Raw genomic sequence first — 25,961 nt, forward strand, 5'->3', positions numbered from 1 at the left:
ACTTAGAGAATCAAATAAACTTTGGATTGCATTTCTCAAAACAACGAATATGTATTTCTAAAAGACAGTACTTTCATATTAAAGTTTTCATTATATCAGTTTTAACGATCATATTATAGGAGTTGCGTTTGTATAAAATCTGCCGTTAAAACATTTCTCTAAGGATCAAATTTTCTTTCTATAACTAAAATTTGTTAGTTAAGGCATTTTTATTATTAATTAGATCTAGAATATATGAATTTTTGAATTTTAAAACAAAATGTCAAGGACAGAAAAGGAATCGGAATTTCCTGTAAATATGTACTCTTACACTGCACTTAAACAAAATATTATTTGAACCATGGGAGTTGCGGAAAAACACTTTAATTTTCATAACTTTATTATACCCTTGCTCCAAAGGAGAAGGGGTCTACTGTTTTACCCTTATGTGCATGTCTGTGTATTTGCTCGTACTTCTGTCTGTCTGTCCGTACCAAATGTTGTCCAATTTTTCTCAGCAACTGTTTATTGCAGGTGCTTGGAATTTAAACTCACTGGTTGTTTAAGCATGTCATATATTGGGATTTATATAGTACTATTTAACGTCAACTTTCCGTTATATAATTTTCAAACTAACTTCATCAAAGATTTCTCAACAACTGTTCATCACAGGTGCTTCAAATTTAAACATACTCTTTGTTTAAGCATGGCGTACGTTGGGATCTATTTTTGTACCATTAAACGTCAACTTCCCGTTAAATAACGACAGTCACTTTGTTTATTATAAACCTATATATATATATATATATATATATATATATATATATATATATATATATATATATATATATATATATATATATATATATATATATATATGCAAGGTATACATATACATTTATAAATTTTGTTAAAGATTTTTCAACAACTATTCATTGCAGATGCTCGAAATTTTTACACACTCTTTATTTAGGCATGTAATACATTTGATTTATTGTGTACTTATTGGACGTCAACTTCCTGTTAAATGTCGATTTTATTTATTCTTTTTATTCACATCAGAGCAGATTTAATCCTAGTGAGCATTGCCTCACATATATCTTTTTTGTAACTATTCAACTTGTACATGTACGTTCAAGTATGAAACACTGACTAAAATGTATTAGAAAAAAATAACGGAATCAAAATTATGCTCACCTACAATGAGTTTTAATACAGGAGGATTTGCGCTGACGAACCGTTAACCACTAATACCAAGAATTATAGAACTATTATCAGAAAGTTCCAGAAAAATTGTGAAATCAGACTTCCCTGCATATCTCCCCTTAATTAATATCCGTATAACCTTCGATGTAAAAAGACGGTACATGTATCTGTATTGATTTAAGGAGAATTGCAAAAAAGTAGAATTGACTGACCATCCGACTAACTGGCTGACTAACCGATGGTTGTTTCAAAAACGTATTATCCCTTGCAACTTGTTGCATATTTATCAACAAGGTTAAACAGGTATTGTTGCAGCTGACATGAGACATCTAATTATATGCATCTCTTTCCTGCATAAAACTAATCGTAAATGAAAGTTTTTTTATTTGTTTTTCCATTGACTTATAGCAATGCGCATTGACAATGCAATTGACAATGCACTTGCTTGTCACCGCTGCGACCCAAGTTCGATCCACGTAATCGAAAGTGCCTGTATGTGATAAGGTATGGCGATCGCCCGCTTCGACACGTGGGTTTTCTTCGGGTACTCCAGCTTCTTCCCAAACCAATGACCCCCTCGCGCTAACATCCATGCCAACGTGAGATATTAATATAAGTTGTAGAACTTGCTTATCAATTGTTGTAAAATAAATAAAGTTCAGTTAAAAAAAATACTTATAGCAAGAGAAATTTGGGTTGCCGTGGTTCATTTTTCCACTGTTTTAACTATGATATCTCACTTGAAGCATTTACCTGTTTCTATCTAGTGCAAGGTAAATTTTCAGAGAAAAGAATCTAAACAGACGGATATAATCCTTCTTTTTAAATATTTAAAGGGGGCTTTACTTGGACAAAAAATTCTTTTCACTACATTTTTCATTTCGCATCCTCGCTAGCCCTCGCTAGGATAGGATGCATAGTTTATAGAAAGATAAACTTTGAATTCCCATACATGTTTGATTCCCAAGTTGACTATTGAAAGACACATCTGAAAAAAGCTATGAAACATGTATATGATTTGAATGTATTTATCATCCTTGTCAAATATCTCTATATTTTTGTCTAACATCACGTTGTCCTAGATCTAGATACGACCTTTTAATTAGAAAAGGAAGTAATAGGTTATTTTTTAATCTAAAAATACTTCATAAAAAGTTATTGTTAACTTTTAATTTGTTGCAGTAGGATTACTTGTTTCACTCTTGTCATAGACAAAACTATGATTTTATCGGCTTTAGTACTCAGAGTAATTCATTTCCTTTACCTATGTATTGGTACTTTACATGCAAATGTTTGCCAAAGGTAAGATAGTATATGTTTTAAATTTTAACAAATATTATTAAGACATTACCAACAGAAAATGGTCATAAATAATTTAAAAAAAAAACCCAGCAACATGGTAATAGTACCGAATATAATGCATACAAAAAATGCTTAAACAATTATAATTTGTCAACGATGTTTTTTGCTCTTTTACATGTGCATGTAACAGTTATGATGGAAGTCTTAAGTGTTGCCCTGGATATTACTGGAATAGAATAGAGAATAGATGTACAAGTAAGTTTTTAAAAATTGCAGGTTTTACTACTTATTGTGGTTAAAATGAATAACTTACATGCATATTTCTTCTTGTGAATTCCAATTCTTTGCATTTTAGAATGTTCCTGCAGCAAAGATGACTGTAAACCCGCTGAAGGTTGTCCCGGTAAGTAAAATTAGCTACACAAGTTTGTTGATGACTTCAAAAACAGTTTTAATACCTTACATGTAGTGGTTATATAGTATAAAATCAGTGACGACTACATTTTGCATGAAATATTGATTGATTACTTTAGACTCGACTAGTAAATCGGCAACTTCTTCAGTGATGACCAGCACATTCATGTCATCAGTAAATAAAAATGATGGTAAGCATTTATTTACCCCTTTTGTCATTTTAAAATAAACTTCCTAAAATTGCTTTGATTGCGCTATTGCTATTTCGATTTAGAATAATTATACTTTCCAATCCAATCAAAATTATATTCATATGAAACCAAAAGACCGTGACAGTGTGTCATTTTTTTTTACATATCCAGTCTCCTGTCATTGCAGTAATACAATGAATTGCATAGAAATAAATATTGGTCGGTCATAACAAAAACGATAACGTGCTTTTTGAATTTTAATATTTCATAGGTTTTGATATTGAAATCTTTAATTGCAATTTAAATTGTATGATGTAACATAAAAAAACCATCTAAGTTTCTTAAAAAAAAATATACTACCCTGTGTATGGGAAACAGTAATTTGTTTCACTAATTTCCTCATTAGTTACATGTGAACATTTATCCAATGTGCTGTTAACATTATATAACTACATGTATTTATAATTTCCTTACAGATCTTGATTTGATCACAAAGGATGCACCTACTACTAACTCTAACCATGGCGACGACAGTTGTCGAGTGGAAGAAACCAAGAAGCATGCAGACTCTCCGCTTTCGAGGAACATGCGCGATGCGGTTATCAGTCTCTTTTTTCTGGCAATTTTCATGTTTATTATATACATAGTATTAGTTCGTTACAAAACAAAGCACACAATTAGTGGTCCTTTATCAACAAATAAAACTTATTGTATTACAGTATGAGTGTAGTCATTGTAGATTTATCTATCGATTTGACAATGTATATATATATATATATATATATATATATATATATATATATATATATATATATATATATATATATATATATATATATATATATATAAAATTGATGATTATGACTGTTATATTTGTTTAATGTGAAGGTTTATACGACAAATTTGTTTTAAGGCAATAAACCTTTAAAACAAGCATTAAGCAGTCCTTCTGTATCAAGAGAAACATGTGCATTAAAAAGGCATGATGGTCAAACCAATTGTATGTTCTATAAATAAATAAAAACACGGAAACGCATCATTGATTATTTTTTTTTTAAACATTTCCTGTTTGTGGATCATATTTACATGTCATTACATCATATCTACATGTAAATTATGAAGATAAGGAAAGAATAATCCATTACATTTTAACTTCACACGATGATTCTGTTATACTCAGCATTGTTTTCTATTTGCCTTGTTCCAGCATATTCTACATTATGTCCAGGGTAAGTTTTGATACGAATTTAACCATTTGTATACTATTTTGTAACAAAAAGATATATAATTATAAGGATTAATTTGATAAAGGAGCAGACACGTAGCACGGGGGTAGAAAGTTGGCATTTTTTTCTCACAGCAAACATTTTTCTTACATTTTCATAGAGAAAATTGAATCCCCCTCTCAACTTTTCAGAGCATTTAAAAAATTGAAATAATTAAATGAAGAATAAAGTTGAAGTTAAAAGTATACTTACTTTCTTCCTGCCCCTCCCATCCCCACGATTCAGGCGTTTCATGATTATCGAATTCGACTTGTTTCACTTTATCATTTTTAGTCAATTTGTTTCTTGGATGATCCCCCCCCCCAAACATACTTGAAACAAGAGGCCCATGGGCCACATCGCTCACCTGAGAAACAATAGGTATGATAAAATCAGCTTAATGGAGTCATAATACAAACTATCTGGACAATGAACAATAATAATGATAATATTATTATTATACAAAATTTATAAAGCTACATACTTATATAACACTCAATTTTGTTTACATGTATAATCAATACTGTGCTGTCTCTGTACTCAATAAAATAAAGTTTGAAATGCGTAAATACTTAAGAATAGTCTGGATAAACCTTTCTGAAAAGATAAGTTTTAAATAATTTTTAAAACGAATAAAATTTCCCTCTTATCTAAGATTTTGGAGAAGGTTGTTCCACAATGTACAACTGGCCACGTCGAACCGCCTGTCACCATACGACCTAGTCCGCGCACTCGACTGAACAAGGAACATAGAGCTTTCATCTACATGTACATAATACATGTAGATCCTGTATAAATAAAATCCATTTCCCCCCTGGATATTCTTATGTTTATAATCATTAGTCCCTTTTCTAACAGGATGATTTTATAGTCATATCACATGTTGAGTATTGCAGTTCTCAAAAAGATCCTAAGCAATTGTTTATATATGGGATGTAAACCTACATCAAACTCTGAACCTTCTTATGAGGCTGAAGAATTGTCGTGGGGCCAAAGTCTTAACAATAATAAAAAATCATCTGGCTGAATAGTTTCTGAGAAGAACGTTTTTAAAGATTTACTCCACATATTCCTATGTAAAACAATGACCCCTCCCCAATGTGGCCCAACCCTACTCCCAGGGTTGTCATCATTTTCACAATTTTGAATCTACACTATCTGAGGATGCTTCCAAACAAGGTAAGCCTTCCTGGCTGATTAGTTTCTGAGAAGAAGATATTTGAAAGATTTACTCTATATATTCCTATTTAAACTTTGACCCCCCCCCCCCCCCCATTGTGCCCCAATCCTACTCCCAGTTCCCAAAAAGATCCTTAGCAATTGTTTATATATGGGATGTAAACCTACATCAAACTCTGAACCTTCTTATGAGGCCGAAGAATTGTCATGGGGCCAAAGTCTTAAAAATAATAAAAATCATCTGGCTGAATAGTTTCTGAGAAGAACATTTTTAAAGATTTACTCCACATATTCCTATGTAAAACAATGACCCTTCCCCAATGTGGCCCAACCCTACTCCCAGGGTTGTCATCATTTTCACAACTTTGAATCTACACTATCTGAGGATGCTTCCAAACAAGGTTAAGCCTTCCTGGTTGATTAGTTTCTGAGAAGAAGATTTTTAAAAATTTACTCTATATATTCCTATATTATTATATGTAAACCTTCGACCCTCCATTGTGCCCCACCCTACCCCCAGGGGTCATGATTTTCACAACTTCGAATCTACTCTACCTGAGAATGCTTTCACACACGTTTCAGCTTTCCTGGCTGATTATTTTCTGAGGAAATTTTTAAAGATTTACTCTATATATTTCTATGTTAAACTTTAACCCCCCCCCCATTGTTTGTGGCCAAACCCTACACCTGGGGATCATGATTTTTATAATTTTGAATCTACATTACCTGAGGATACTACCACACAGGTTTCAGCTTTCCTGGCCGATTAGTTTCTGAGAAGAAGATTTTTAAAGATTAACTACATATTACTATGTAAAAATTTGAACCCTAACCCCCCCCCCCCCCATTGTAGCCCAACCCTACTCCCAGGGGTGTCATTATTTTCACATCTTTGAATTAACACTACCCGATGATGCTTCCACACAAGTTTCAGCTTTCCTGGCATAATGGTTCTTGAGAAGGTTTTTGAAATTTTTCAAATTTTTTCATGAATTTCTAATTATCTCCCTTTGCAAAAGGGTATGGCCCGTAATTTTCACATCTTCCAATTCCCTTTGCCAAAGGATGCTTTGTGCCATGTTTGGTTGAAATTGGCCCAGCAGTTCTGGAGAAGATGTTGAAAATGTGAAAAGTTTACGGGCAGACGGACGGACAAACGGATAAACAGACAGACGGACGACAGACAAAATGTGATCAGAAAAGCTCACTTGAGCTTTCAGCTCATGTGAGCTAGAAACGATGCTACAAAATCCATAAACTGTCCACATTGTTAAATATTGTAAGAGGATAAAATGTAGGAAGGCCAGTTTTCCTCCGTATTAGGTTTGAAACTTAATTAAACATTTCCTCAATGATGTTTATAATTCTTCCTTTTATTCTTTAACAATGTATTTGGATCATATTTGGATTTTTTTGGTTATTTTTTTTCTATAGCCTTCCGTGGTAATAACATACAAATCTAATAAGAACAATTTAGAGGATTAGAAAACATGAACACAAAGTCATTAAACTCAATTAAAAAAAATGATTTATATATATATATATATATATATATATATATATATATATATATATATATATATATATATTTTCTCAACGTTTAACAAATATATATATATATATATATATATATATATATATATATATATATATATATATATATATATATATATATATATATATGTATATATATATATATATATATATATATGTATATATATATATATATATATATATATATACAATCAAAGGGTTTCATCAATATCTGTTGTCAAACAATCCGAATTATAAATGATAAAACCCCACTTTAATTGCCATTCATTAACAGGAAGTCTTTATAAAAATTCATATTTCTTTATTAAGACAAGAGAAAACAACAACGTGTTGTCTGGGATATGTTTGGAATGAGACTCTTGGAAAATGTTCAGGTACTAACAATTTTTTTTCAACCTTTGATGTAATTAACATTATTCAAATTAAAGATTTTGATAATGAGGTTTATTTTCCGCTTTATTAGCCTGCAGTGATGGTTATATAGGAAAAAACTGTAGTACAAAGTGTCCTGGACTGTACTATGGTCAAGGATGTAAACTAAAATGCGATTGTACCAAAGATCAATGCAATCATATAGCTGGATGTTCAAAGTCTTCATCAGAAGGTATACTTTTCATTCCTTGGGTTTACCTTTTTATTTTGGTACAAATGATATGATATGGTTTCTTTATTTGTGTAAAATAAATAAAAATATTGTCTTATATCTGAACAGCTGTAGCGATTTAAATTGTTGGTACATGTATGACTCTTAAATAATATACAGCTCGATGATTTTAACAGAGATTAGGATTTTTGGTGGGTTTTACAGTAACTGTTTTATTGGTTAAATTCCTTTTGTTTTGAAGTTTTCATGTTTTAGGCATGATGAGTGTACCTATTTCACCATCGAAAACGATTCAAGTTTTAACCATCAAATCGTCAACATCTAAAGTAATTGGTAAATATTCCTACAGGTTTTTGGTCTTAGGAAAAATATTTTTAAAGCTATAAATTAAATTGAATAATACAAATATAATCTTAAGTATATTATTTCAGGAATCAGTACGAAAGAAGACTAACGAGTTTTCTATATATTTTACAGATAATACATCCAACGCTGTTTCCACAGAAAAGAAAAGAAAACAACTTGGTAATTCCTCATCACTACTTGCCATGTATTATGCTATTGTTAGTCTTGTGTTTATTGCAGCTTTTCTTCTCGCATTGTACATCGTTTTGTTTTTATATTCTAAATGTTAAGATTAAACGTACAGATGGTTACATGTATACAATGATTATTTTCAGATGAAAATTAAAATTATTGTTATAAACCGTTGCTGGAAAACAAGATAATTTATTCTTTCAATTTTTATACATCAGTGTTAATAAATATATTTACATTTATGTATTCAACATCAGAGTTGATGCAATGAATTTTAAACTAAGCAAGAGGCTCTGGGGTCACATTTCTTTGTTAACAACAGTAGTTATAATTCCTACTTGTATCAAGTCAGCTCTCTGGTATGAAAATAAAATTTCTTGACAATTTAACACATTATAATATTACTTCGTGATCCTCTAATAGGAATTAAGGAATACATGGATGAATGAATGAAAAGATCATATTTAGAAGGATCTTAAAATCTTAACTCCCATTGAGTCACCTACCTATATACGGGGTTTTCATGTATGATGTTTTAAACAAGCTTGAATATAATCTACCTAAAGACAAAAAATTCAACTTTTCCGGCCGAATGAGCTTAAACTTTCTATAGACTGTACTCATTTTTTTCTAATGTAAATATTCAACCCCATCCCCTATTGTTACCACACCCTTGCCAAATGGATTTTAACTAACCCAGTACCTAATGATGCTCTTACACAGATCCCAACTGTCCTAGCCCAATAGTATTAGAATATTTCTAAAAGACGTATCTCTATTTCAATGTTAAAATTCAACACCCTATGTATTGTGGCCCGACCTTACCCCTGAGGATCATAATTTGAACAATCACGAGTTGATATTACCCGAGGATGCTTCGACACAAGTTTCAGTACTTCCTGCCAAATGGTTTTTGAGAAGACGGTTTAAGCTTTTCCCTCTATTTATTACTTTGCAAAAATTCAATCCAAAGTGAGGCTCCAACCTACCAATGATTTTAAAATTTAAATTTAAATGCCCGGATCTCGATGCTTCAAATAAGTTTCAGCTTTTCTGGCCGAAATGGCATTTGAAAAGAAGGTTGTAAAAATTTGCCAGTAATTTTCAGTATTTCTACATGATCATCCATTGGAAAAGAGAGTGACCCTTCATTTTCATAAACGTGAATCTTTTTGTAGTAGAATGATTTGTGTCCAGTTTAGTTAAAAGCCTCCCCTCCCCAACTGTCAATTGCAGGGATCATAAATGAGTGTCAATATATCTTTATTGTATATATAATAAACAGTTGGTATGAACACGAGTTCTGACAACTTAGGATGTTTTTATTTTAATACAAGTAACTAACAATGGTTATCAAAATTTTAACCCCAGATACACCGAATATTAGAATTAACACAACAAGTAAATTAACATAGAATTTATTTCCCATTTTTAAAAGACTGTAATATCATTTAGTGGCGATTTTGTCACACTTTATACAAAGCAAGCCCATACCGGCGGAACGCATAAAACACTATCCACCTACAGGGGTTGTCATATTATAAGAAATATTCTATGTACGACTTGATTTGTTTATTGAGCATGCGCAGATAAAAGTTTAGAAAAGTTAGAAATGGCGTTATTTGTGATGTTCCAAAATCTGCTAGCATCCGTGGCTTAACATACCATAACATGGTGTCAGAATTATAGTTTTACATAGTAAAATAATCGCAGAATGGATCTAGCAGGTATTCCGTAACCGCAGATGCAATGGGACGCATCAAACCCACTCGAGGCGTGGAAGAAATTCAGACAACCCGTTGAACTCATTTTTGAAGGACCTCTCGCTGAAAAAGAGGAGAAGCAGAAGATTCGATATTTACTTCTATGGGCAGGAGAAAAGGGCCGAGATGTTTACAATACTTGGACCCTCAGCGAAGATGAAGGTAAATCGCTAGTACATTTCAAGAAATTTCAAGAATACGTACAGCCCAAGCATAATCCAGTCTTTTCGAGATATATTTTCAATAACGAGACACAAGGTGCACGACCAGTGGAGCAATATATTACCCGCTTGCGTCTGTTAGCTAAAGACTGTGCATTTGGTAGAGCAGAAGATGAGATGGTTAGAGATCGCCTTGTATTTGGCACAAACTCAGCTAAGGTGAGAGAGAGACTGATCAACGAAGGGGCACAACTCACACTGGAGAAAGCAATCCAAATTGCTCAGAATTTTGAATACTCGCAGCAGCAGCTTAAGACGATGGGGCCACCTGGAACAGATAATTCTACCATTCCGAAGGATGTCACTGCATGACTCGTGACAGACCTTATTCCAGGGGACGCAGCCGAGGAAACATTCGAGCTCACAGATCCACAGTACCGTCACGTAGAAGAGGAACTTCTCATAGAAGACGAGACGATCACCGGGGACAAGACAACGCACACGCGCATCAAGATAAGTGTCAGAACTGTGGTTTCGACCATCACAAAGAAGTCCGGTGTCCCGCAAAAGAAAAGCAGTGTACCAAAGGCTGACGATGGAATCATTTCTCCAAAGTGTGCAAAAGTGTTTGTGAAATTCATGAATATAGTGGTGTAGATGAATATGATGAGTTGTGTCAATCATTTAAAAATGTTGATGAATATGATGATGTAGATGATCATTATGATGGTTTCTTTATTGATTGTATTGCAAAATCATTTACAAGTATCACAAATAGTGAAGCATTTGCTGAATTGAATGTATTGCATGCAGGGTCAAACAGCACTGTAAATTGTAAACTAGACACAGGTTCACAAGTAAATGTACTCCCCATCAATGTATATAGACGTATGCAAGTGTCATGCCCTCTCCGTCCGGCTCAAAATATCTTGGGGTATGGGGGTTCCCCACTTAAGTCGGTAGGTGTTTGCAGTCTAGATATTGATTGCAAGGGTCAAAGGGTACAGACATACTTTCATGTCATTGATCCAAAGGGGAAAAAGGCTCTGCCTATCTTGGGGTTACCATCATGTTTAAACTTAGGACTTGTAAAACTAGTTGACTCAGTTAATCTGACCCCACCTTCCAAGTCCCTTGATAAAGATCAAGTACTTGCCGAATACCGAGATATATTTACAGGTATAGGTCTGTTCCCAGGTGAAGTTAAAATTGAAGTTGACCCAACTATACAACCAGTTATTCACCCACGCCGTAGGGTCCCGCACGTCATATCTGAAAAGCTTAAGGTAGAATTGGATAGGATGGAAAAGGTCAAAGTAATTACAAAGGTCAAAGAACCAACCCAATGGGTTAATTCCCTGGTTATTGCTGAAAAACCTAACGGAACACTTAGAATTTGTTTAGACCCACGAGATCTAAATAAGGCTATTCGTCGCCCACACTACATGTACCTCATTAGAACTCCCAATGATGTTCTTCCACAGCTCTCTAAAGCAAAGTACTTTACGAAACTAGATGCTCGCAGTGGCTATTGGACTTTGAAACTCACAGAGGAGTCTAGCATGTTGACTACTTTCAATACCCCTTATGGCAGGTATAGATTTCTAAGACTTCCCTTTGGTCTGAAGTCACCACAAGATGAATTTCAACGCAAAATTGATGAATGCTTTGAAGATTTACCAGGTTTAGTTGCTATAGTTGACGATGTTCTTGTATATGGCAAGACCAAAGCAGAACATGATACAAACTTGCGTGCAGTTCTGCAACGGGCATAAAGCTTAATCCAGAAAAACTAGCTGTTTGTGAAACCGAAGTAGACTATTTTGGACACATACTATCAGGTCAAGGTCTTAAGCCTGACCCCAAAAAGGTCAAAGCCATCAGCGAGATGCAGCCCCCTAAGAATCGCAGTGAGCTTGAGACTGTTTTAGGTATGATTACCTATTTAGCAAAATTTGCGCCAAGCTTGTCAGAGGTAACTGCTCCCATGAGGATGCTATTATCGTCCAGGTCTGAATTTGTTTGGGATGCAGCCCAAGATGAAGCCTTTAACAAGGTCAAGTCCATTCTTACAAGATCTCCAGGATCTATTCTTTCATATTTTGACCCCAGTAAAGACGCAGTGTTGCAAGTAGATGCTTCAAAGTATGGTCTAGGAGCTACATTATTGCAGGATGGCAAACCTGTTTGTTATGCATCAAAAGCACTGACTCCTAGTGAAGCAAATTATGCTCAGATAGAGAAAGAGATGTATGCTATTGTATTTGGGTGTAGTTATTTTCACCAGTACATTTATGGTAGAGATGTGACAGTTCAAACTGATCACAAGCCTTTGGTATCGATTATGCAAAAACCCATTCACTCAGCGCCAGCTAAGTTACATCGTATGATATTACGGCTTTAAAGGTATTCTATTCACCTTACACATGTTCCTGGTAAGAAAATTCCAGTAGCTGACACTTTGTCTCCAAAAATACTTACCTGATACGTGTCCATCTATATCTGATGATCTTGAAGCCCAAGTTCAGATGATATCTAACACTATACCCATGAGTGACACATGTCTTGACAGAATCAGGTCAGAAACTGTTCAAGATTCTCAGTTAGTTACCTTAATGAGCACTATTCTTAATGGTTGGCCAGAGCACATGGCTCAGTGTCCACTCTCTGTAAGAGATTTCTGAAATTTTAGAGATGAATTGTCTGTTATAGATCAGTTAGTCATGAAAGGGAAAAGAATTGTCATTCCAAGGTCAATGCAATATGAGATGTTGCAAAAACTTCACACAGGTCACCCAGGGGTAGAGAGAACCCTTAGACGGGCCCGAGACTCTATGTTTTGGCCTGGTATATCACAACAAGTACGTGATATGATTCTTACTTGCACTACATGCCTTACCCACCGCAACTCAAAACCTAGGGAACCTTTGAACATGACAGAAGTACCTGAATACCCATGGCAAGTTGTTGCCACTGATCTGTTCACATGGGAAGGTCAGGATTTTCTTGTAGTCGTAGATTATTACAGTAGATATTTTGAAATCTTTAAACTTCAAAACACAACTAGTTAGAGTATTATCTCTAAGCTGCAAGAATCATTCTCTAGAAAGGGTATTCCAGAGAAAGTAGTATCAGATAATGGGCCACAATACTCTAGTCATGAATTTAGGGATTTTGCCCTCCACAGAACTTCTAGTCCCAGATACCCCCAGTCTAATGGACTCGCCGAACGAACTGTCCAAACTGCCAAACGTCTGTTGATAAAGTCTAAGAAAGGTGGACACAACATATTTATGCCCCTCCTTGCTTATCGTTCAACACCCCTCAGTATTGGTCTTTCACCATCCCAATTACTAATGTCTAGAAGGTTACGATCAGATTTGCCCTTACACCCCTCCTTGTTAAAACCTCATGTCCATGACCAGTTTGATGTCAAACACTCCATGATGAGTGATAAGATGAAATCAAAACAAAATTATGACAAGAGATCAAAAGTATCACCACCTTTGGATAAGGGAGATAACGTTAGAGTTCAGCTAATTTTAAAGACATGGACCCCAGCAATTGTCTTAGAACCTCACAATGATAGATCATATATTGTTAAAACACACAATGGCTCTGTCTATAGGAGAAATAGAAGACAAATCTTTAGGTCCAGGGAAAAGGCAGAAAGTGATATTGAAACCCCTAACCTATCAATAATATCCCCACAGCCTATTACTCAACCTGAACCAAAGCCTGAGACATTTGACCCAGACATTGTCCAACCCATGTCTACTACATCTAACACATTTGGTGACCAGCCAAATCTTGCCTCCCCTAAACCAGTACAAAATGACAAGCCATATGTTACCAGATCAGGCAGGATTGTAAAACCAAAACAGATACTGAATCTTTGAACACTCTATTGTCTTTAATTTGAAATTATATATATCATATCGGTCAATATATTAACAATGATGAAATGTAATCTAGACATTTGATACAATCTACTGTCAATATATTTACAAACCAACATCTGCCATTTTGACTTTTCAGTTAATTGTCATTATTTGTGTACAGTGTAATTAATACATCAAATGTATTGTGTAATTAAAGTTAATTCCCAATTCCTTTGAAAAAAGGGAGATGTCATGTTATAAGAAATATTCTATGTACGACTTGATTTGTTTATTGAGCATGCGCAGATAAAAATTTAAAAAAGTTAGAAATGGCGTTATTTGTGATGTACCAAAATCCGCTAGCATCCGTGGCTTAACATACCATAACAGGGGTGGCATCGACTGGTCATTGGAGCGATAGTGCCCCCACAGGCGACTGTGATGGGAACAGTTTCTAGCTGCCCATCAGAGTGACTGCAACAATCCAAGGAGGAAATCAAGTTCTGACTCGGGCCCAAACTCTTATCTGCCTGCCATTGTATAACCCACTTGGGGATAACACACCCCACAGGGGTAGCCGCCTCCCCTCCCCCAAGCTTGCACTTGGCACCAAGGGTCAAACCAGTCCTTCATGTACCAATCAGGTGACTCCTGAATCCTCCCCAGCACTGAGGATGGACACCTCCCAGAGTTTTGAGACATACATTAGAGAAATCCTCCTTCGTGGTAATCCCCAGATTTCGCCGCCCTAAACCCAGATTGTGACAATATGAATTTACCCTAATCCCACGAAAAATTAGTATTCATGTTAAATATTACACAAATTACTTGCTTGTGATCCAGTGCCTGTGCGAGACAAACGAAAAAGCCAACTAAGTTGCAATAATGCCTTAATTAAAGCAAACCACCCACTACACAGAAAACAGTGTTACCTTATTGTCCATGAATATACACTATAAGCTCAGCGTCAAACTCGCAGCAAATTGCACACTGACCAACTTTGGCCCATATCCAGGAATAGTCACAACCGATAATTAGGAGACTCTATGGTTCCAAGTCCGGTTCACCTTTATGCAACACAGGTCCCAAGTCCAGTCCGAATTTATCAAAACAGGTGTGCTCAAGTCCATTCCACATGTGTGCAACGCAGATTGGCAAGGTACACAGTTTACTCCAAATGCGAAAGTTACTGAAAACACAACAAGAAAGAAGCAAGTATACGTCCATAATTTATGTGTAATGGGAAGGGTGGGTGGGTGAATTTTTTCAAGCTGCCCGTCTGCCTTGTAACTGTTGTGTGATAAATCAATATCTATTAGAGGCTTAATCGTATGAAACAATGGGTATATTGTATATATGCCAAGATCATATTCTCAAGGACATTTGAATTGAACAATGATGCAGAGTTGTCGCGCTTGCACAGGAATTAAAAGCATTTATCACAATATGGTGATGAATGCAAATATATCTACAGAACAATAAAAAGTAAGGAGAACATGCGAAATCACAATATTATACTAATGCATATCTGCAAGAATTGGTTATGAATTTCTGCACAGCAGTGAACGTACTTACGTAAGTTTCATTATTTAAGTTACCATTATCCCATACTAAAATATGCGAGTCTATGCTGGGTAGTTTTTTTTATTACAACTAATTAAACTTGAAGTCATTTATGATTTTTTTTACATTATTACTACATGTAGTAACTTATCCACACTGACAAATCAACTCTTACTTTCAAAAGATACTGTCATTTCTCTGCAACCTTAAGCGGATTACAATTAAAGCAAAGTTCACGAGTCATTTCCGGTAAGTCTAATTCAAATTATTCTTAAATCTATGGAAAATTGGTAACGAGTTGATTTTTATTTTACAAATTAACAATGTAACTGAAATTATTTTAAACTCATCACATATGTTGACAGAACAACACTTGCATTTACAAATTGTTGTCATTCCTCTGCAATTTTAGACAAACATGTACATCAAGGAATCACACTTTTTCAACTCCCTGTAAATTCATTCAAAAGCAAAACTTGTTCAACCTTTAATTATTGGAGCAGTGCAGCACTAGCCCGATTGTAAATAAGACTCGCATTTAAAATTAATGAGGTAAATACCTGTGAATTAAATGTAAATTAATTCAAAATTTTTATGCACGGCATTATATTGTGAAGTTGCACTCAATTCGTCAAACAATAACCGAAAATGACTAACATATTGCTACATGTATAAAGACTATAAACACACCTACCTACCCTCCGTTTCATTGTAAGAAAACCTAAAATAAACTCTTATTGTGTCAGTAAAGTGCATTTTAAGATATGAATGTTTTGCAAATACATTAATATTTCTAGACCAGGTGAAGACACACATGTTACCGCCACAAAATGTCCCGGTTTCAACAGATAAATCTTTTATCATATAAAGTAATAAGTAAGATTAAAACTACTGAAACTAATTGCGAGAAAGTATGTAGTCAGTAATAATGTCGTGCAATACTTGGACCATTCCTTGTATTGTTTTTAACAAACAAATAAGTTCTGTAAAATAGTGTCAAGCATCGTGTTGTAAATTAAATCGAAAGGGTTTTTTGTAGTATTACAATTGGGTTAGTTATTGGGTTGGTCTGTTGATTCGGGGTACAGAAGACGGTAAGAAATGATATTCTGCATAACAGTGCATTGTTTTCAAAAATGTCTATAAACCGGTAGGGGACCTGTATTGCTTATGCAATACTCTCAGACTGCTTTAAATAGGCAATTGTGAGCTGATTCCGATATACAACTAGATATGTTCAGGATATCGTATCATTGACATCAACTTTGACAATCTATGTAGAAAAGGAAGTGAACAGGACGTATGAAAAACATAAAAATAAAATATAGGAAATGTTTCACTTGGTTACAGTGTATATATTGCAGGAAATATACTTCTCTTGAACGAAAATATGAAGTCATCTGCATTGGTAGTGAAAGTAGTGCAGTTGATTTTCTTGTGCATTGATACCTTAAATGCGAATATCTGCAGAAGGTGAGATATATATTTTTGAAATTTCAAATTGTAATTGAAACAAGTGTTACTAAATATATGCATGCATGTACATATATGAACAGCTATGCCAACACTTCTCTTTTTTTATATCAGCACGAAAGGAATTGTTGAGTGTTGTCCTGGATATTCCTGGAATAAAATAGAAAATAGATGCATAGGTCAGTTTTACGAAATATTTTGATTATATCTTTTAAAGTCCAAGTTCTAATAGTTGTTTTTAAACAAATGTACCAAAAGTCATACACCTTCCTACGTGTTGATATCAATCTTAATATTCAGGATGCCCTGCTGGTACATTTGGACCACGTTGTGATATTGCATGTCCGTACCCACAATACGGACACAACTGCTTGTCAAAATGTTCCTGCACGGAGGATCACTTTGATCCCACTGATGGTTGTCTCGGTGAGTCAGATGTATACATGTAGTCAGTATGTCGATGACTTTTTGAAAGTTTTAATAATTTTACCAAGAATTATAAAACAGTATTAAACCAGCAAACTCTAAACGAAAAATGTTCTTTTTTTACATGTAGATTGGACTACTAAATCAACAACGTCTTCACAGAACACAAACAATTTAAAATCATCAGCAAAGATAAACAATGGTAAGCATTAATTCTTTAGCCATTTGGAAAAATTATCACAGAAATTTAAATCAAAGAGAGAATTACTCCAGGAAATAACAAAATAAATTAAATACGTTTCACATGGTTTGACATACCCAGTACCTCGCCATTGCAACAAAACTTCTTAAGTATCGTATACCCTGTACGTAGAGTTGATCCGTCACGATAATGAGAGTAACAGAGACATGTGTGTTTTTAATATCACTTCAAAGTGTGATTCATGATTCGTTGGTGGTTGTGGAAGCAATAACTTGGGATAGATTATAGTGAGAGTCACTTGTGACCAACAGCAACATATTCCACAATTTTCCTGATATTACATGTGTACATATACTAAGTGTTATTAACTGTGAGGTAACATGTATTAGGGAAAATTGTATTCCTTTTTATAATTCGTATCACAACCTATCACTGGTTTTTAAAGAGAGTTTTGATCAAATTAATCAAAATATGATCGCTTTAAAATATTGAATTGTTTTGGTGAATTCTACAGGTATCATTTAAAATTGTACATTTATATTCTTATAGGTCTTGCTTCAATTACAAAAGATGCATCGACTCAATCACAGATCACGAAATCGAATCTGCCCTGGGGTTTGTTTATATTTAATGAATGCAGTTTTTTTTAAATATCATTACAATTATTTTTGTTCAAACTTGCGTTTTTAACACATATGCGACCTTTATACTTCTAACGCATCACTGCTATCTATCATGATAGTCAAGTAATTTTCTCCTGATTTGAGAAATTATTTTGAGGTATAGTAAGCCACCTACTAACATATATAAGTTTACATTTTGAGCCACTATTCAATGTAGCTTTACTGTTTTTTACAACAATAAAATTCGTTTGGCACAGATGTCATCTATAGCTATTTTCCTCACAATCTTCAGTTAATTAAGTAAAATTAAGCTTTTTATTTATACCACACATTTATATTAAAATATGTGTGCGAGCAAATTTTTGTGATTTGTCAATTTTAAAAAAGGACTGTATGGGTGACCTTTTGTGAATTCGCCACATATACTAAACACAGGGTCTTGTAAAACATACATGACAATGCTGCAACTTTCAGTTATGTTATTTCGTGGACAATATGGAACACCCATTTGAACAACCCTTCAAACATCTGTAAGACATTCCACATAAACAGACAAGAAATCATATTGACGCAAGAGTCAAAAGGGCCGCAAGAAATATAATTGTTGTATGAATCATTGGTTGTTTACATAAACACACACCACAAAGAAGAAAATAAGAGTTGATTTAAGGTGGAAGGCTACATCGTCACAATATGTCTGACATCCGTTTGAAACGCCATTTTGTTCCGGATTGATAGTATTATGTCGTGGTACAAAATACATGTAGCTATACACCGTTCAGTTGAACTCTTCTAACGAGGGGGATGAGATAAGAATGACTCTCACCAAAACGCTTAGAGAATATGTCAATTCCCTTCGTGACTAAAGCTTTCAACTAACATTGATTATCAGCTGTTATGTAGAGAAAACGTGAAATCGAAGTAATATACTGTTTCCCTGCTAATGGCAATACATATTTGTCATGTCATCTGCAACAGACGATCATAAATTTGTGACGGATTATCGATAAAGGTGAGCAGATAATTTTCACTTGAACCCTATATGCATGCTTACTATAAAACTAAAGTTCCGTTGTACCATCTCTTGTATTAATTGATTCCAACTCCCCATTTAAAACACTTGCAGTATAAGACTTGCATTGAAAGTTTGAAACCTAACTAATGTATTTTGATTTAAATAGATATACATGTAGCTAGGTAGGCTAGCAATAGCAGTGGAAGCAGGATTTGCAAGCCAAACACAGAATCTTGAAAATCTTGAATCTTGAAAAAGAGCATGTTCTAATTACCACACATACATGTGTATCACTATGGACATCTTATGTATGCATAAATATGCATATGGTTGTTTATAATTTGTATTGTATATAAAAAGTGAAAGGCAATGTAACTACTAACAAGTTGTTTAAAGAGTTAATTATAAATAAAATGCATTCATCAAAAATATAATTTTTCAGATTCAAACTTTATCATAAGCACTACTAACCTTATTCCTACATTTTAGCATATACTTTTACCTTTTTTAAATTTTTCTTCGTGATTTTTTTTAAATTAGAAAATTGGTCCCAAGATATTTGAGACCAAGTAAAATCAAGAAAGACAACTCTTAAACAGGATCTTTCAAACCAAGATTTTTGAAATCATTCAGTATTTCTTTTAATTTTTCAATTTCATTCAATTTCTTTTTTTCATCTCATTAACCAACGAATATTGTTTCTATTTTCAGATTTCTGTGGGATTTCATTCAGCAGTTTGCCTTAAAAGAATTTTTAAATATTTTAGTTTCATATTTATGTGGATTCCAATAAAAATCATACAAACTTCATTCATGGTTATTTTGTTTTTCATTTTCAAACTTTATAACATTTCACTTTCATTAGAGTTTTAAAACAGAAATGATTAAAAATTTGACATATAAAGGGTTATCTGGAAGCAGACTGATATTTTAAAAATTCTCTTAAAAATAGAGTATTGTACTTTGAGGTCTATTAGAGTTGAATACTTTGCCTATTATTAGTAAAAAATGCATGCAACAAAAATCTCCTACACTTATTTGGTGTAGACATCCCCCGTAACTAATTTTAATGGTAAAATTTAATATACTTTCAGCAACTTGTTTTGAAGTTTAACATTTTACTATTATCATAAAGAATCGAGTTCGTTACTGTAAGCATATCTAACGGTAATTGTATGATCATTGCCACAATATGAACTGATGAAGTAATGGAGTTCTAACACATTGATTTGTACATTTCTCTAATACAAAGTTCAATTCATCATTTTTCTCTTGGAGATAATGTATTGCAAACCATTTTGGTTTTCTTGTTGTTGCATTGTATTGAATGAAAACTTAATGCATTAGTTTATATGATTTCAAGGGAGCACGTGATCAAATATAAATAGATTACATAGTAGTTCAAATTATCCAGTCAATTCCAATTTTTATTTCTGTCATATTTTTGCGTAACTAATTGATATGGATGTCATGATTCTACCACATTTTACATGGAAATATGATAAATACACACACAGTTATTTTACTTGACACGGCACATAGAAATTCAAATATATCATTTACATTAAATTTAATGACATTCAGGTCTTTAGTATGTCCCGCATACCGATCCTGATGCATTGTTTTGAAAAGAATGAAGCACAACGAAATTTTCCGAATAAATTATAGTATCGATAAAAAAGCGCCAAACACAACAATCCACTTAGTATGACCTATTTTTCATTTACCAGTAAAACAAAAAATGTGTGATATTTTTTCAAAGGCATAACACATATTTCTACATGCAAATTTACTTCTAAGTCATAAAAATAAGCATAATATTAATTCTATTAAAAAAGAACTATCCCGCAGAAACGCTGTAACAATATCTAAATGTATATCAAATAACGGACCGCCTTCCGGCGGCCCGTAATGATAAAAATATACTAGAATTTGAACTTTAATTTTTTTCAGCTTTCCTAGCCAAATGGTCTTAATAAGACTTAATAAGACTAATTTTAAAAGAGTTATCTAAATTTACCCCCACCCTTCAAACTTTTTTGTCTAACCTTATGCACGTACCCCTGAGGATCTATCTGAAAATGCTTCCACAGAAGTTTCAGTATTTTTGGCCCCATGGTTTTAGAGATGTTGATTTTTTTTTAAAAAATGTATATTTAATACATTGTAAAATTTCAACCCCAGGTGTGTCCCCCATCTAGATTTCAACAAACTTGCAATATTATAATTATCTCTCTTTCAAATGAAAATGGGTCTTTATTTTCAAAAACTTTGTAGAATTCCCTCTACAAAAGATTGCTTTGTGCAAAATTTGGTTTAAAACCGATTAGCTTTTTAAAAAAGGGAGGGGGCGTGTATGACACTTGAAAGACACGAAGAGAGACAAATATATAGACTAAGTGATTTTATTCTACCCCTTCTTAACTTCGTTTTCTGTCAATAATAAAATTATGGCATGTGTTTAAAAATTAATGTCTTTATGTATAAATCAAAGTCAGACTAACACATATACTAAACCCAATAACATCTGCATTTCTATGATTTTAAAAAGCTAGTTTTATAAAAACAAATAATTTTAAATAATAAAAAGTATCATAATACAACAAATTATATCAGCCTTAATATCTTACTAATAATCTTGAATGTGTCTTAGAAAACAAATGGATGCAGGTGCGAGTCGTCCGTAATATTCTGTTTACCTGAAAATATCTACCACATTCGTCGAAGCTACATACAATACCGAGTAATGCTCTGGTTTCGGCCTTGATGGAACGAATATGGAATTGGTTCATTGTAATTATAAACTGATACTGAAATACAATTACCAGTAATGTATGCCAGTAGACAAACTACGTCGTAGTGAGAAATTATATGCATATCTAATAGATTACTAGTTCGATCACTAAAATCTTAGTGTGATTTTATGGGCTTTATTGAATAATACAGATTTCCCTCTGAAATTAAAAAAAAGGAAATATTAACAAATTTATCATATGTTGACGTTTACATTGAAGTCTATAAAAAATTGCATTTTTAAAGTATTTTTAGTACAAGTAGTTTCTCCAAATTACTCTTGGTAAAACGTTGCAAAATGTTCCTCCTTATGTGAATATATTAAAATGATTCATAATTTACCATACATATTTTCAAAATATTAATTTTCCAAAAAAATTGTTTAGGGCAGATAACTCTTTAAAACAGTTACACGTGCAAAAAATTCAATTGATTGACTACATACATACCCCCGAGTTGGATTTATGTCAGCCTCATAATAACTTTAAAATATGTATTTGATGTAGTATTGATCAATCAAAATTGTTAAAATTCGCGTTAGTTATAGATGGACTACCTTAATTAAACGTATGAATAATGTTCATGAAGCTTTCTACCACAATTGTTAAGTCAATGGTCCCTAGATCAGGGGTCAGTGATTTTGCTAAGGTCGATCCGACAATATAATTAAATTGTGTATTTTTTTAATAAAATTTCTTCAGTATTTCTACGATCGTGGAAGATTAATTATGTTTTTTATGTCAATTGAGTCAACAAAAAATGATTCATAAAGGACAAACATAGGCCTAATTTAGTCATGTAGATTTTTTTAAATTAAATAATAAACAACTGAAACTCTAAATCTGAAATTAATTTTAATACATTTATATTTATAGTAATCATTATAATTTCAAAATTATTTATATTAGATGTTCAATATATTATTATCCTAAATTAAGGGGGAACAGGGGGTCGCAGTGTATAATTATTTGTCAATGATTCTTTCTTTTTTTTTTTTCTTGCTTTTTTAAACCATGTACATTAAGATATCCACTACACTATATATCATTTTCATGACTACTTTCTTACCTTACAAGGGAATTATCTCTATATTTTGGCATCATTGTTGTTTTTAACAATATCAATTGTTTGCAATAATTAATTTATTTGATGGAATTTATTTACAAATCATATTCATGATTTTGAGAAAGAAAGCAAATTTTAAAATAGTTTACAACATTGGTTTTGTTACATAGCAATATCATAAATTTGTATCACGGCCCTGTGCATTTTCTCTCGTTTGTGGCTGTTCAATAAATCATGATACCTTGAGGAGGCGGAGCTACCATTTGTACAATAACTTCCAGTGTCGGGAAGTTATTGTACAGGTAGCTGTACAACAACTTCCACCTTTATACATGAAAACAAAATCCAAGAACATCAATTTATTAGCTTGAAAAATTGTCTTACAAGCAACAAGAAAAAAAAAAAAAGAAAAACAAAAACAAAAAGAAACGAATTTTTAGAAATTAAGAGAATGTACAATTTCTCAAACTTTTCAAAAATTGAAAGAAATATTACAGTTTTGAAAATACTGTCCATTTTTGGAATTAGTTATGTCAGAACCAAAGGAGCGTAATGTTTTTGTTGGACGACATGGCAGGTCGGTTTCAGTTTCCATGTCGTCCTCGCGCTTTCTTTTCTCCAAGGATTTTGCCACCCCAGGAATAGGTTCCAATACTGCAGACACCTTCTTCAGAATATCGTCGCATGGTTGTTTGTATTTTCTTACTGCCTTTTCTGAGCGATGACCCGTCCTCCTCATTATCTCTTGTTCGTCCACCCCTGCCATGTATAATTGTGTTGCGCAGGTGCGTTTACCTGAGTGGTTACTGTAATTTCCCTCCAATCCAGCTTTTTTGAAGATCACTTTCATCATTGATTTCAGTTTGTTCACATCGACCAGTTGGTTTCCATATTTTGGCGGGCTTCCTTGCAATGGGCGTCGATAGAATGACCCTGCATTATCCAGACCATCCAAATACATGTTATAGTAGTTCGCGATACAACGCTCACCTAAGTTGGAAGAAAAAGCAAAACTCTTTGAAACCTAATCAAAATAAGTAACATGTAATATCGATAAATGAGTTGATAGTTAATCAGATCATATCGAAACCTCAATTTCTTTACACAATCTTTCAACACGTGCAGATAAACAAACTCCCCGGGGTTGGTGTCCCATACTAGATAGTTGTTTTTGTCGGGGAGGGGGGGAGGGGGGTCGAGGCCTTCTCTTTACAACTTCTACTGTCAATTTTAAAATTCTCTAGGGGGTGGAGGGTCGGGTCAAAACAAAAATAGGGCATTTACCACTACATGTATTCAACTATTTTACTATTCATAAATGAGTCATTGATTTACATAGATAAATGGATTATTTTTAATGTTAACTTACCAGCTGAACTGTGATGTCGTATGCGCTTATTTGTTAGCTGCATTTGCGCCAAACCGCCCTTGTACGTCTTGCTGGCACGCCCGATGAATTCTACATATTTTCCGGAGTTGTCAGTCCCAAGAACAAACTGACTACACTCAAGTTCATGATGTTCGTCATGTCCACGTAAACCAAAGAGTTTGCAGTTGTAATAGAACATGTTATGCTGAAGAGTTTCCGAATCTTTATCGCAGAATATTCCTTTGTTCCACATGCTTTCTTCATCCTGCGGCATGATGGGCTCCGCTTGTTTTATCGATGTTCCAAAACCGCGCTTCAAGAGGTCTTTCATCTTGCTATCGAGAATTTTCCGGAACTCACTAAATCTACAGTCATTGTTGTCCAAGATGTTTTTGTCAAAGACGTTTTTGTCCTTAAGATGGCGCAATAATCCACAGGTAATAAGGTATAGGGATCGAGGTGGGTATTCGACGCCGTCTTTCCTACGGGTTTCCACGATGAACCGTCCAAGGTAAAAGTTCAGCTGCTCCGCAGTCATCACGTGCAAAAACGGGATTTCAGTATCAGAATTGCGAAGTCGCTGGTTTCGCCATTCTTCAAAGACCCTCAAAGCCCATGCAGTATTTTTTTTGGTGTTTGCATTTTCAGTTGATGCGATTAGCTTGGAAATGTCCTCATCCGTCGCAGGTTCTCCGAAACGGGTATCGTCATTCTCATTGGGTTCCAATTTTGCAGCTGGTAGTTTCGGGGCAGAATCCGTCGTTTCTGGGCAAGCATTATGATAATCCATTTCAAATGAACCGAACTCAGCACCCCCTTTCGTGTCCGTATTTACATCAACATCGAGGCTTAATATTTGGCACAAACCTTCGGAAATATCATGTTCCTGCTCTATTTCTTCACAAACTTGTGATAGTTGAATGTCTTCATCTGTTATAATATCCCCGCATAAAAAGTCGAGATCGCCCAGGTCTATCGTCAACAAGCTCTGTTGATCCTCCATGTCCATCTTCGTCCGGTTTTAGGCTAATAATGACTCAAATTGATCGGGATTTGATGCACGTGATCTGCCGAAAATGATACATTTGGCGGCATTTTAGTCACGGAATATTCCGAAGGTCTTCGGCTACAATGAATTAACTAGATGATGAAGCGGGAAAATTCACCGGAATATTAAGAATGTTGTCGATCATTTCGCGGGCAATGTTACGGATATTTTTTTTTTTCGCGGACATATAATTCGAAAGATTTGATTGGTCCTTGATACAAGCCAGTTAAAGTACATTTCATCTCGTAAATCATGGATACCCAAGAGGGCGGAGACTCGTTTGCTGCGCAAACTCGTCACCGCCCTCTTGGGTATCCATGATATACTCGATAAAATGTACTTTAACTA

At 34.0% G+C, this 25,961-nt stretch overlaps 1 protein-coding gene and 3 long non-coding RNA genes across 4 annotated transcripts; 3 read left to right on the plus strand and 1 right to left on the minus strand.

The window, feature by feature from the left end:
* The first annotated feature begins 2,365 nt into the window (after nucleotides 1-2,365).
* On the plus strand, nucleotides 2,366-3,811 carry LOC136271948 (uncharacterized). Its single transcript, XR_010709870.1, has 5 exons — nucleotides 2,366-2,487; nucleotides 2,678-2,742; nucleotides 2,843-2,890; nucleotides 3,021-3,092; nucleotides 3,569-3,811. It is a non-coding gene; the product is annotated as an uncharacterized lncRNA (long non-coding RNA).
* Nucleotides 3,812-4,186: 375 nt separating this feature from the next.
* On the plus strand, nucleotides 4,187-8,631 carry LOC105343677 (uncharacterized). Its single transcript, XR_010709766.1, has 5 exons — nucleotides 4,187-4,321; nucleotides 7,400-7,464; nucleotides 7,554-7,694; nucleotides 7,950-8,027; nucleotides 8,172-8,631. It is a non-coding gene; the product is annotated as an uncharacterized lncRNA (long non-coding RNA).
* Nucleotides 8,632-17,377: 8,746 nt separating this feature from the next.
* LOC136271857 (uncharacterized) lies at nucleotides 17,378-19,556 on the plus strand. Its single transcript, XR_010709852.1, has 3 exons — nucleotides 17,378-17,498; nucleotides 17,629-17,700; nucleotides 18,250-19,556. It is a non-coding gene; the product is annotated as an uncharacterized lncRNA (long non-coding RNA).
* A 4,071-nt stretch (nucleotides 19,557-23,627) lies between these two features.
* On the minus strand, nucleotides 23,628-25,705 carry LOC117681800 (uncharacterized protein KIAA1958-like). The gene is made up of 2 exons (XM_034447778.2): nucleotides 24,566-25,705; nucleotides 23,628-24,186 (listed from the first exon to the last, which is right to left on the minus strand). The coding sequence occupies exons 1-2, from the start codon at nucleotides 25,572-25,574 to the stop codon at nucleotides 23,669-23,671; spliced, it is 1,527 nt and encodes a 508-aa protein (XP_034303669.2). The 5' UTR covers nucleotides 25,575-25,705; the 3' UTR covers nucleotides 23,628-23,668.
* Nucleotides 25,706-25,961: the final 256 nt, after the last annotated feature.

Source organism: Magallana gigas, chromosome 9 (assembly GCF_963853765.1).
Source record: "Magallana gigas chromosome 9, xbMagGiga1.1, whole genome shotgun sequence".
Classification (NCBI taxonomy): domain Eukaryota; kingdom Metazoa; phylum Mollusca; class Bivalvia; order Ostreida; family Ostreidae; genus Magallana; species Magallana gigas.